This window comes from Arctopsyche grandis, chromosome 10, assembly GCF_051622035.1.
Source record: "Arctopsyche grandis isolate Sample6627 chromosome 10, ASM5162203v2, whole genome shotgun sequence".
Taxonomy (NCBI): domain Eukaryota; kingdom Metazoa; phylum Arthropoda; class Insecta; order Trichoptera; family Hydropsychidae; genus Arctopsyche; species Arctopsyche grandis.
The window spans coordinates 2,350,259-2,363,786 of NC_135364.1; the positions used below are offsets into that span (position 1 = coordinate 2,350,259).

Below are 13,528 nucleotides of genomic sequence, written 5' to 3' on the forward strand. Positions count from 1 at the left end.
TGTATAATGATAACAATTCCATAGTTCGAATCAATTCGCTAAACTCGACAAATTTAATATACATATATGGAGATTATATAATGCGTAGAGCACTGGGTGGTTGGAAGGGTGGAGTGTCCATTGGTGGAAAAAAACTATCCAATCTTTGGTATGCGGATGACACAACGCTCATAGCTAATAATCACGAAGAAATGGCCGAACTGATCCGTCGTGTTGAAACAGAGTAATGTTCTTGGCCTCCACATAAACCGCCCCAAAACAAAAATTATGATAATTGACCGTCACAAACAGCTGCAAAACAACAACTCAGCTTTAAACGGTATATCCAACAACGGCGGCAGCGAATTGGAAATACGGCGCCGGATTATAATAGCAAAATCGGCAATGTCACAACTAACGAAGATTTGGAAGTTTGAAAGTCACGTTTTTTCTGTCTGCCTTTATGGAGTCGAGACGTGGACCATGAAGGCGACGGATAGACGGAGAATCGATGCCTTCGAGATGTGGTCCTGGAGACGGCTATTGCGCGTGCCTTGGACCGACAAACGCACAAATGTGTCAATTCTTGAAGAATTAAAAGTCAAGGATAGACTGTCAACAATATGCCTGAAACGTATAATGCAGTTCTTCGGCCACATTGCACGAAGAGGTGAGGAGAGCCTGGAGCTGGTTGGTAGCGTCGAAGGCAGAAGATCCAGAGGCAGATCCCCCGTATTACCCTGGACTGACCAAGTCTCTGCAGCGACGGGAGCTTCCACGGTAGTAAGTCTTCGCCTGGCCGAATTAAGAACTGAATGGAGGCAGCTGGTTGACCGGACATCATAGTCACGATCCTCAGTGATGAGGGAACCAACCGACAGCAATATAACTTTTCTTTGTACATACGAGTAGTATGACAAAATGTCAATATTGTACACAAAACCTAAAATATTAAAATTTGGCAATATATAAAAATGGATGTCTGATAAATAAACTTAAACTAACTTTTCTTTGTACATACGAGTAGTATGACAAAATGTCAATATTGTACACAAAACCTAAAATATTAAAATTTGGCAATATATAAAAATGGATGTCTGATAAATAATAAATTAAAATTAACTTTTCTTTGTACATACGAGTAGTATGACAAAATGTCAAAATTGTACACAAAACCTAAAATATTAAAATTTGGCAATATATAAAAATGGATGTCTGATAAATAATAAATTAAAATTAACTTTTCTTTGTACATACGAGTAGTATGACAAAATGTCAATATTGTACACAAAACTTAAAATATTAAAATTTGGCAATATATAAAAATGGATGTCTGATAAATAATAAATTAAAATTAACTTTTCTTTGTACATACGAGTAGTATGACAAAATGTCAATATTGTACACAAAACCGAAAATATTAAAATATAAATAAAATACAACATATAAAAATGGATATCAGACGATAAATAATAAACTTAAAGTAACTTTTCTTCGAACATACAATTATGTATGGCAAAATATCAAAATTACACAAAAACTTTTAACTTTTCTTTTTACATACACGTAAACTGACAAAACGTCAAAATTTATACCCAACAACTAATATAATTTGAATAAACGTAAAAACGGCATTAGCCACATACATGCATATGTATATTATATGCAATAAAAAGTTCCATTTACAATTGACTGAAAATGGATGTTTTATAAAAGTAAACTTAACATAAATTTAAGTAAAAAATAGTACCCATCACCAATTTGACAAACCGTAAAAATACATCAACCATTTTTATATTATATTATTTACAAAACAAAAATTAATAATCGAGTAAATAAAAAGTAAATTTAAACTAATTTATTTTTGAAAATACGAATAAACCAAAATACTAAAATTAAAAAAAGTACCATTCTAATTTGTTATTTCAATTAATAATATGTATATATATTACTACTATTACTTACTATTGTCATTGAATCAGTTACAGCGATATATCGTAACTAACAACGTATCAATATATTTATTATAAAGCAAATGAATTAAAGTAACTAACGACTCTTGATGTGTGCACCTTTTTTTGGTTCGGGGAAGGAATTTGACTGCGAAGAATTTTCAATTGGCTGTAAATATAAAAAAAAATCAAAAATTAGGAACAAAAGAAATTTATAAAAATATATGTCACAATAATTGTGTATAACAAAATCAAAAGAATACATGAAAAAAATTAAAAACATACCTTTAATAGTGGAGGGACGTTGAAATTGAATCTGGGGACAGATTCTTTTCTGGGTGTGGCAGCAATCGCAGTCAATGGTGTAATAGCAATAGGAAGGGATTTCATCTCCTATAAAAAACAATAAAGATCATAATAAGTATACATATGTATGTACATATGTTCATAATGAAATGGATGTACATTAAGCAACTAGAAACTCACCTTAATGATATTCTCGACGTTGTAAAGAACACCGCAAGGATCCAATCCACTCTGTAGACAAAATTAAAAATATAATTAATAAACAGTAATATTACAATAGGAAATGTGAGGGATTAGTTAGAAAAAGATTAAGTTCCTAATAAAACTCTATTAATTCCTCAATAAACTTAATAGTTCACATACAAGGGGGTTCACGGGGGGTAAATAATTGTATATGAATTCCTGAACATCTAAACATATGTCAACATGGTATTCTGAATAGCGTACTATTTTTTCGATACCAAGAAATGATCGACCCGTTTATATATGTATGTAATATGAATATACGAAAATGTATACATACAAATATACTTACAGGAGGCGTCTTATCATTATACAATTTGGTAGGTGGAGCCCTGTTATGTACCCCCACAGGCATCCCTTCGTGAAACTTTCAGAAAAAAATACAAAATTGAAAATGAACAATATTCTAAATGAAAGCATGTATAAATAGATAATTTTGAGAGGCAGGAAACAACCAAAATTAAATGACGCTCACCTTGCCATAATGTTGGGGTCTTTGGTATGACCGTCCATTCTGCGAGGAAGTGTAATGAGGCTTCTTGAATTCTGGAGCTGGGCTAGCAGGCTCGCCATATACGCCGATAGAAGATTTGGGATCGTCGAGTAGGTGTTTAACAGTATTGAATACACCTAATTTGCTCTGTATTTGCTGGGCTTCGCGGTCCGGGTTTACCTAAGACAAAAAAAAAGTTAAATTACATTTATTCGCATATTTATATATGTATATTTAACAATATCAAAAGGTAAAAAAATATACTCACTTTAACGGGCGGCCTAAACATGGGCACGCATTCCGACAGAATATCTCGCTGAGCACTGTGAAAGAAAAGAAAAAATAGGATTTAGTAAACCGTGAAAATATCAACAAACAAATATGATGAAACAAGATTATAAAAATAATACTACATATATGTACATGTGAGGTTGTGTAATGGGAATGAATGGAAATTAAGATGACTTTCTGCTATTCAAGTATTTTGATCTTGTACATATGTTTTAAGATCAAAAAGCAATATTCATAAGCAGTGTATTTATAAGCAATAAGCATTCGATACTATCTTATCTTATCAGAAAGAGATGTTGGAACGGAATAATGATGAAGATGGAAGTGTTATAGTGTGCGCATATCAAAAATCTCAATAGTAATATTGAGATTATAAAGGTTGACTTATAAAAATAAATCATTAGTACCTAAATTACAAGTCCAATATCCAGCTTAGCTGTCAGCAGTCTCATAGTGTCCAGTAGTAAAGAAGTCGCAAAATCTATTCTCCTATACCTAAATGATAAATGATCCTTTTAAATTCAATTTCCTAATACTAACTATATTTAAAAAAAAAATAAAGTAAAAAGAAAGAAAGAAAAAAAAGACAATAGCTTACAATCTAGCATATATTTTTTCCGCCGGAATTCGTGGTTTTTCGGACTTGCGCGAATCTTTTCTTAGCCACTCGCACCAATAATCTCCAGGCCTACATCCTTTGAGTAAATATTCGGAAGTGCTGACGCTGAAATTACGTATATCAGCAGGACGACCAGGACGGTCATACAGAATATTCGGATCTTCAAGTTTTTGGGGGGCGATTTGTAATGACTTTTTCGGCTGTGTCTGCTGCAATCTGCAAATTGGTGCACCATTTCTAGGGCGAGGTATTTCCAAAGAAGATATCCCATTACATCTTCTCTTTGCTGGATTTTCTTGGATTTCACTTGGATTTATGTGACGTTTAACTGGCTTCTGGTGAGACTCAATCTGACTCTCGAAAGGCTTTTGTTGTCTTGTTGTCTGCCCAAGTCGGTCTAAATGCCCCCGTTGTTCAACAGGCCTATGTTGCTCGATGGATCTCTTTGGATCTAGATGTCTCCGCTGATGCCCAATTTGGTATTCTAAAGGTTTAACTTCATGTCGCTGTCCATTAAGCGGACGTTCGAAAGGTCTTTGTTGTTCAGACCGTTTTCTCAATCTACCATCTTCCCCATCAAGTCTCGTCATCTTAAATCTGTATTGCATCAACTCGCTCAATGGTTTTAACCCCTCAATTAGGAGCATGCGGTATTCATTGGGAAATGTCACCATCTGTTTGTCCAAAGGATTCCGCGCCAAAATTTGACATTTCTCGGCGATGAGTGTGCGAGGTTCGCTATTGTGACCGCATGGTGGTGCCACATTCGATACATTTCCAAACCCCATTTTTATATATATATATATAAAGCGAGAGTAGCGAAATAAATTATTTGCAATTAGCACAACTTAACTTACACGAATTGAAACGAAAAACATTAAAAACACGCGGTTAGCGATTGTACTATGAAAGGACACGTCACACGTCGGGATTCACAGCTTCCTACTTCCTTCAGATACGAAGAAGTTTAAGGAAAGCAGGAAGAACCACAAGTACACAATTGGGTTTTGAATTAAAACGTGAAACTATCAATAATAAAAACCTCAAAAAACACGTGGTCAGCGATTTTCAGTTATAAGAAGGCGACACACATCAAGTTTCACAGCTTTTTACTTCCTTGCGATACAATAATAGTTTAAGGAAGACAGCAGCTTGAAGCAAAATGAACCACAAAAGTACTTTGAATAAAAACAAACACAACTCGTCAACTTCACACTGACAAGTTGCAGAGACGAACTGGCGAGGAGCACAGGGGTGTGGTAGGTCCTTCCTCCCGGGCGGCGCGCACTCGACTGAAGCTGGAGACGAGCGCAGCGCAGCGCCTGACCAACCGTTATCTGCCTGACCGACCCTTTCCAGCCATGTCGTTATGTCTTTTTGTACAATATTTTTTTTTTATTCCCAAAAATTTACAATTCTTATTTATTTTATTATTTTAATATGACTATTTTTTTCCAATATTTTTTTTTTCAATATATAGAAGATATTTAAAAAAGAAAACGTGTATAAATAAATTGTGGAATATAAAAAATTTGAAAGCGTTTATTATATAATATATCGCCTACGGTACGTACAGTTTTCGGAAACACTGAACACAACCGCTTTATATTGACCATGGACCTAGAACGACGCTTTTTGGCAACTTTTTGACAACAATAAACTCATACTTAACTAACGAACCAAATAGATTTTTGACAAACTGTTCGGAAACAATGACAAATTAATATTTTATTCAATGAAAAAAGCCTACAAAGACATATCGACGGCCCAGCCAGTCCAGCGAACCAGAAATGCTTTATTTTCGAAGATTGTGCAGACACAGATATTAAATTTCAAGCTTTGTACAATTTACCAAACCTATTATATACATATAACCATTTATTCAATTTCAAGATAAAATCAGTTGATCAAATCATGATGAGCAAAATTTTGATCACCTATTTGTCGCAGTAACTGCCAAATTTACCACGTTTTGAGGTTACAAATGTCAAATATAAATGGAGTAATACAAGGATAATTTTTTATTCTTTACAAACTCGTTGGTGGTTTGAAAGTAATATAATATAATTTATTTGAATCGATATCAAACAAGTACCGATGTTTGATTCCATATTAGTGTTTAGTCTCGAACGAAAGAAATCGTCAATAGACGAAAACTGTAATACTTTCGTCACGTTATGCTGACATATAAACTGAGACATATAAACTCCTGCATCTCATTATTCAAGGGAAGATCTACGGAAGGAGAGGCCCGGAAGGAAAGGGACGTCCTGATTGAAAACGCTGAGGCAATGTATGTACAACTACAATGTTCCAGGCGGCAGTCAACAAAATCATCATTGCAAACATGATAAAAACACTGGGAGAAGAATATTAAGATTGGACAATAAATGAAGAATTAGCCTCTTTTATTCCATTTGACATTATGGATGTATGTACATTATTATCGACACTGAAACAATATATTACCTCAAACTGGTAAACTGTCAACTTGAAATTATTTTTATATACATACGTCTAAACTGATGATTTGATCAGACATAGCTCTACTTGTAAAGCATTCTTCAAAATTAACGAATCAATACCTAGTAAATAATTTTCAAAATAATGTGTTGACAGAATACATTTACAAGGAGCTAATATAAAAGTTGATTTCCCTGCAAATAAGCTTAGGTATATATGTACATATAATGCTAACATATTATACATCAATAGATTCAAAATGATGTAAAGAAGGTTTTAACACTGCATACACTGCTTATGCAGAAACTTTTCAATATATTCTCATTTCATTACAAGATAAAAGACACTGTTTAATCACTCATCCATAAAAACTAGCAAATACATTATACAAATTTGAATTTGTCATAGTTATGTATTTCTTACGTAATATATGTAAAAGGGACCGTATGATATAAAATTAGCATGTAGATATGGCCGACAATTTCAATAGAGTAATTATTTTCGAAAACGCATTTAAAACTTATTGAAAAAATTGATTTTGCGCCGAGTTGTCGGGACTAAGTTGACGTGCACTGAGTTGTCGGGGTAATATAATAATAGTGACTTACATATGTTCATGGTTAGCACATTGTCGTGGGCTCATGTAGATGTAATTGTGTAGAATTGAAATGAAATACGTATTTTTCGAATATTTATTTCACAATTTATTAATTTTTCATTATGTGCATGGGTGCAAGTAATAAATTAAAACGGGTACGCTGTTCTGAAATTGATCCACGATCTGTCCATTTATCTGTACCTGGATCGTACTCCACCGTCGAATTTGATTTAAAGCCTCCTAAAAGAATTATAATACACACTGATTAATATTTACATTAAATTAACAAACGACTCGTGTTTAAAAAAACGTTCCAATTTTAAGAACGATCACAGAAAGCCAAGTAAATGAAATAAATTTGTACTGTATTGAAAGGACTGCAAAACTCACCGACGCAAATGAATTTATCATCGAAAGCAATCGCCTTTTGCCAGCAGTTTGGTTCAGGAAGACTGGCCACCGACGTCCAGGTTTGAGACTTAATGTCAAATCGCTCCACTGATTTAAGAGTCGATTCATCAGAATAACCTCCAATAGCGTAAATATGGTTTTCTATTGCGACAACCTGTAAGTTGCAAACAAATGATATACAGCAAAGACAACTTTACTGTGATGTGTTTGTCTTTAAAGCCGATCAGTTGTATGATTCGTGAATATAACAATGAATTCTTACAGTAAAACAACATCTGTATTCTTTCATTGGTGGGGCTGCTGTCCATTTATCTTGTTGTGTATCATAGATTTCCATTGTGTTTAAGTAACCACCAAAACTTTCACCATCAAAATCATCACCACTATCGTCATAACCTCCGATGGCATAAATTTCTTTCCCTACTACTGCTATTGCGTGATTACAACGTCCTCTCAACATATGAGCCATATTAGTCCATGTGTTCGTAACTAAATCATACCTGAAATGAAAACCGGAAAATTTAATTGTGACTATCATTATTTGCGCTTTATGTAAATTAATATTAAGTATTCATTTTAATTTTATTGTGTATTTATATTCTCAATAAATATAATATTAGTGCAAATGTATAGTATATTTATATGAACACAAATGTATAGTATATTATGAGTTTTGTGGTTGGCATTCTATGAACCAAAGATCATTCGGAATATTGAGTGCAAAATGTTATCGAAATCAAATTGATTAACGAAAAAGCGCGTTTTTTTTTCACGCAACAGTGGAATTGATTTCAAAACATTTATTGTTGTAAATGTAATATTATCAGTTAGTGACAAAATTTGAATTTTCACGTGGTTTTTTATTTGTCTTTACGATGTTTTTAAAGACAAAGTATTGAATTTAAAATAAATCTTATTGAATTTAAAATAAAATCTTAATTATATCTTACTTGGGAGGGTGCGAGAGTATCCAAAATGCAGGATATCGAAATGGGTTGTAAGATAAGATGAGGTCAAGAAAAATCGGATGGCGAAAATCACGTTAATAAATAAGTTAAATTTAATTATAATTTTTTTTTAATTATTAAAATAAATTTTCCGTTAGAAAGTTAACCAGGTTAAAAAAAATGAAACAAATAATAGATTTACTCGTTATATACCGAAGGAAATAAAAATTAATTATTTACTCAAGGAAATAACCTTTCCACTGAAGTTATCGATATCTTTTTATTATTCTCTCCTCCGATGACGAAAACTTGGTCATCGATGACGGTGGCTGCAAAATCCCGCCTTTCTTGTTGCATCGCTTTCAATTCTGTTGTTTCCTTTGTGACGAGATTAAAGCAAGACACCTGTGAAATTAGAAAAACGAAAAAATATAATATTTTTTTGATATGGGCAATCACTTCGATTGTAACATATACAATAACGAGTCAATGTATACATTAACATACACATACACTTGTCAGAAAAGACAAATCTCTATTTATTTGTTCAATACACAAATTCAATTCAAACACAAATGTGTGGAATCTGCATGATAGATCGCGTTAAATACGTACAATCATATGATTTAGATCTTAAAATAGAACTAAAAACTATTAATGGAACGAATGGTACCTTGTTCGTGGTTTTACCGCCAAAAACCCCACCCATAGTAATCAGTTTGTTATTCAAGACAACAGCCTCAAATTGAGCAGTTTCAATGTTCAAATCACGATATGTAGACCATTTGCCATCGTCGGCATCGTATATTTCAATTTTACCTGAAAACTTAAATTCAAAACGGAAGTTATTAATGAAACTTAAACTTGTAATTTCAAGAAATGAAAATAAATTTGATAAATACCTTATCATTTTGTCCTCCTACAATTAACACAGTTTGTTGGCACTTTCGAGGTTTTGCATTTAATGAAGGAAATCGAAGTCTTTTTTCAGGATTATGATGGTATTCTATTGTATCCAACAGCATTTGACAGCAAGTTAATGAATCGTAACAGAGTGGTTTCACTTCATCTAATATAAACTGAAAATTTAGAAATTCCCATTGGAACATTATAAATAAAAGTATGTAGACGAATTTGAATTATCTACGAAATTTTTCACGAAGCTGGAAATACCTGGACAGGTAACAAAGGCAATCTGATATATTTCAACAGGGTGTCTAAATGCTTTTTCCGAGACTCGTAGTTCTTTTGTACCCAAATCTTCAATCCTTGAAACGTTTGCTCTTCTCTTGCTACATTTAAATCATCCGACTGTAAAAGTTCACCCAGGAGTTCACAATTCATATTGAGAAATTCATCTTCTTGGATTATCTGCAATGTAAATTGATTTTTTATTGTTTCGCCCTTATCTAATATGTGACTTTTTACCTCGAATGAAAAGACAAATGAAGGAATATCATATTGAATAAAAGAAGGTTGAAGGATTCTAGAATACCTAAGAGAACTAGAAAACTATTTACGAAATAATAGTTTTTATGTCGAATGGGAGGCAGAGCTAAATTGCATTTTTTCTTGAGGCAGTTGTTATAAGAATATACATATATACAAGATAAAAGTGGTCACAATGCATTTGAATTAGGAATATTCAAAATTGTGATTGATTTGTGTCGTCTTTGGAAAATAAGATGTCATAGAAATCAACAATAAAAAGTCATACCTCTGTATAAATCGTCTTAATATAAACTTTTGTTCGCTCAAACAATTGCAAATACCCATATTGTTTGGCAAACTCTGCAATGAAAATGAAATTATTGCTGTCTCTTATTTTTTCGAGGTACGCCAAACAGTATTCTTCGAGTTCACGCGCCCCAATTATTTTCGAGAATTTGATTATGTTCTCAGTTAGATGTAGTTGCAAGTCTGAAATGAAAATTTGGTCATAAGTTTTGATTCACAAGATAGTTATGTAAATGTTTTTAAACCACACGGTTTCTTTCTATTCATCTACATACTTACCAATTTTACCGAAGTAAAAAAACTTAATGGTCTTTTTGACGGACTCGGCAAGTATATCGTCACTGTCTTCTAAAATGATTTCACTGGTTGTATCGTTTATTCTGCTTTTGAAGAACTCACTATTCGTAACAAGGATCAACTTGTGTACTGGAAATCTGGAAAAATGCAAGTCGTTTGATATAAATAAGTGCAACTTTGGTATTACCATTCACAAGAAATGCACCAACCTGTCATTGCCGACTACCAAATCGATATTACACAGCAAATTTTGTTCGTAAATGTCAAACATTCGGCCTAAAATTATTTTAGCACGTTGTTCGGGAACGTCTACATTGAATTTCGACATTTTTGTTTAGAATGATGTATGATATATATATTCTTATTTGAATTTGAGCACCGAAACGACAATAATATAATAATAGCAAGGGCACGCGCAACTGAAAAGTCGAGAAGTCGAATTCAACTGTCAACAGGTCGTTAGTAAAAAGTTTCCGTACTGCACTGCTTCGAGCATCATTGATCGATAAAATTTGTTGACCAATCTTCATAGTATTACATATTAGCTGTATTACCCGGCTTCGCTCAGTATTTATAATATAAACCGCTTAAACATGACTAATCTAATAGTAAACATTTTATTTAAGAAATTTTTTTTTAATAAAATTAAAAAAAAAAAAATCCTTCTAGGGCTTCGCCCACGGCGCTCCCTGAGCCTTTGTCTTCTAGGGCTTCGCCCTCCGCGCCTCCTGAGCCTTTTCTTTCTAGAGCTTCGCCCTCGGCGCCCCCCTGAGCCTTTGGCCTTTAAAAAATAAGTCGAATCGGCGCCTATGAATCGAAAAAAAATAAATCGAATCATTGGTTCGTTGACGGCTGCGCCCCATAAAGCGCTTAAACATGACTAATAATCTAATAGTAAACATTTTATTAAAAAAAAAAAAGTAAAAAAAAAATCAAAAACAAAATAAAAAAAAATCTAATTTTTTTCCTTCTGGGGCTTCGCCCTCGGCCCTCCCTGGGCCTTTTGCCATCTAGGGCTTCGCCCTCGATGCCCCCCTGAGCCTTTGCCTTCTAGGGCTTCGCCCCTCTGCGCCACCATGAGCAATTTCCGTTTAGGGCTTCGCCCCTCTGCGCCCCCGGTCGGACTTTGAATCCATTGAATCGAAAAAAATCAAATCGGCTCCTATGAATCGAAAAAAAAAATAAATCGAATCATTTGTTCGATGACGGCTGCGCCCCATAAGGCTGCGCCCCCTTCGGGGCCCCATGGGGCTGCGACCCTTGTGGTGCCCTTGGCGGGGCCCCATGAAACTACACCCCTTACGCCCCCGCAGGGGGTGAATCCATTGAATCGAAAAAAATCAAATCGGCGCCTATGAATCGAAAAAAAAAATAAATCGAATCATGTGTTCGATGACGTCACCGATCTACGGACGACGAACCAAGGATACATACATATATACAAAGTCTCTTTCGAAATTATATATTAAAAAAATAATTGTGCCGAAAGACTTGAAATCCTCTACTAAAATTGATGATCATTATAAACGTGTTACGCAAATATGAAAAAACCATATATGTACGTATTTTGAAGTGACTTTATTCTGGAAAATGTCTAAATAAAGTAAAAATGTTGAAATGCGCAGCTCATCTTTCAACGTCTTACGGCCAAGTAAACCGTTCGGTGATTACTAGTCAATTGTGAACCAGTCACAGGACAACCGGTCGCTCTAGATCGGTCACATATGATCACCCGTCACACTAAAACTGGTCACGAGAAAACTGGTCACACCCTAAAACTGGCCACGAGAAAACTGGTCATACCCTAAAATCGGTCACGAGAAAACTGATTGACCGATTTTAGGGTGTGACCAGTTTTAGTGTGACGGTTGATCACGTGTGACCGATCTAGAGCGACCGGTTGGCCTGTGACTGGTTCACATATGAGTAGTAGTCCGTTTACCAAGTAAACTTATCCCACCGAGCAGTAGGTGCCGTCATACGAACACATTTTTGAGAAAAGAAAGGACACAATAAAAATCCATTTATTACTTAAAAAATGCTTTTTAAGTTAATAACATTTATAACTTAATGTTATTATACAAATTTAGAATTTTAAACAATGATATAAAATTTAAATGACATTAATATTTATTGCTATATTTCATAAGAATGAACTTTTTTACAACGCGGGTTCGTGTTTTAAAAAATATAAAATACAGCTCATTTCAAAGTTGCATTTGTTATAAATGCATGCTCTTAATGTATCTACTTTTAATTTTATTTTTAAATTGGTACACATATTGTTCACTAATGAAAATATTCGTTCAATGTGGGGCAGAGTAAAAAAAATAATTTTGTCAAAAAAGAGAACATACTCTCTTGAAAAACTGTTAGAGTCTCGCAATATAACAACAATTTTTATTTTTGTACGAATTTTATTAATAAATCGTTAATATTTATTTACAATAAATACTCAAATAATAATAAAAATGAATAGTCTACATAAAAAGATTGATAATTATTAGTGTATATTATTGTAAGTGCATATACTAAATTTTGGTTTACCGGACCGCGTCGAATATCAAGACACTTAGCACAAATTTATTCTCAATTAATAAATACAAGACAGTAAAAATGTAAGCCCGTTGTTAAAACCTGAAACAGCATTATGAAAAATATAAAATCGTTGTGAAGTGATTATTTAAAACGTTTATTGTACAGAATAAGTGTTTGGTTCCTTAATCTTGTCAAAGTAAGTTTATCATTTCTGATCATGACACAGTTCGAATATTTCGTAACTTTTGCTGACATATAAAATAATACATACAAGGGATAAGACAGATAAGTAAACTTGTATGTTTGTTATGTTTCGAATTAAGTCGGAAACCTTTTTTTGAGCTCATAGCTTGATTTCCGGCACCTGAAAATGAACAATGTTAATGTTTTATTTCCTCTTCTTCCTCTAGTGCCAAAACCATGTCGAAAGATTGAACAACTGTCAACTGTCACTATCGGTAATTGGCCCAAAACAGCAAAGCGGCAGACTCATCGCACGCAATGCGCGTGTATATCTCCACGATGGCCAAAAATACGGATACGATACGTTGACGGATGTTGCTGTAAAGATATGAACAGAAAATGCTGGCTACTGCTGTAAGCCTGGCGTGGCGTAAACGTGACGGTTAATATGAACAGACCCATACGAAATAA

At 33.8% G+C, this 13,528-nt stretch overlaps 2 protein-coding genes across 3 annotated transcripts; both read right to left on the bottom strand.

Annotated features, from left to right (window-relative positions):
- Positions 1–1,336: 1,336 nt before the first annotated feature.
- Positions 1,337–4,457, bottom strand: LOC143917927 (uncharacterized). 2 transcript variants are annotated; one of them, XM_077439557.1, is made up of 7 exons: positions 3,863–4,457; positions 3,672–3,759; positions 3,242–3,296; positions 2,956–3,153; positions 2,418–2,468; positions 2,217–2,324; positions 1,337–2,100 (listed from the first exon to the last, which is right to left on the bottom strand). In XM_077439557.1, exons 3-7 carry the CDS (start codon positions 3,260–3,262, stop codon positions 2,029–2,031), a joined length of 450 nt encoding a protein of 149 aa, XP_077295683.1. In that variant the 5' UTR covers positions 3,263–3,296; positions 3,672–3,759; positions 3,863–4,457; the 3' UTR covers positions 1,337–2,028. The 2 variants fall into 2 exon arrangements, with proteins under 2 accessions (XP_077295683.1, XP_077295681.1); XM_077439555.1 differs by having other exon boundaries at positions 3,672–4,356.
- An 863-nt stretch (positions 4,458–5,320) lies between these two features.
- LOC143917898 (kelch-like protein 28) lies at positions 5,321–10,881 on the bottom strand. The gene is made up of 10 exons (XM_077439516.1): positions 10,546–10,881; positions 10,319–10,473; positions 10,020–10,222; positions 9,476–9,673; positions 9,205–9,381; positions 8,976–9,128; positions 8,556–8,707; positions 7,618–7,855; positions 7,335–7,509; positions 5,321–7,184 (listed from the first exon to the last, which is right to left on the bottom strand). Exons 1-10 carry the CDS (start codon positions 10,662–10,664, stop codon positions 7,054–7,056), a joined length of 1,701 nt encoding a protein of 566 aa, XP_077295642.1. The 5' UTR covers positions 10,665–10,881; the 3' UTR covers positions 5,321–7,053.
- Positions 10,882–13,528: the final 2,647 nt, after the last annotated feature.

What these genes read in the sequence shown, in the direction of transcription:
- LOC143917927 (XM_077439557.1), bottom strand. Translation starts at nt 3,262, where the DNA reads ATGTTTAGGCCGCCCGTTAAA. An exon ending in ACGTCGAGAATATCATTAAG is followed by an intron (nt 2,325 to 2,417) that starts GTGAGTTTCTAG and finishes TGTTTTTTATAG; the next exon opens with GAGATGAAATCCCTTCCTAT. An exon ending in ACGTCCCTCCACTATTAAAG is followed by an intron (nt 2,101 to 2,216) that starts GTATGTTTTTAA and finishes TTATATTTACAG; the next exon opens with CCAATTGAAAATTCTTCGCA.
- LOC143917898 (XM_077439516.1), bottom strand. Translation starts at nt 10,664, where the DNA reads ATGTCGAAATTCAATGTAGACGTTCCCGAACAACGTGCTAAAATAATT. An exon ending in TTAAGACGATTTATACAGAG is followed by an intron (nt 9,674 to 10,019) that starts GTATGACTTTTT and finishes TTTACATTGCAG; the next exon opens with ATAATCCAAGAAGATGAATT. An exon ending in TCGATAACTTCAGTGGAAAG is followed by an intron (nt 7,856 to 8,555) that starts GTTATTTCCTTG and finishes TTTTCATTTCAG; the next exon opens with GTATGATTTAGTTACGAACA.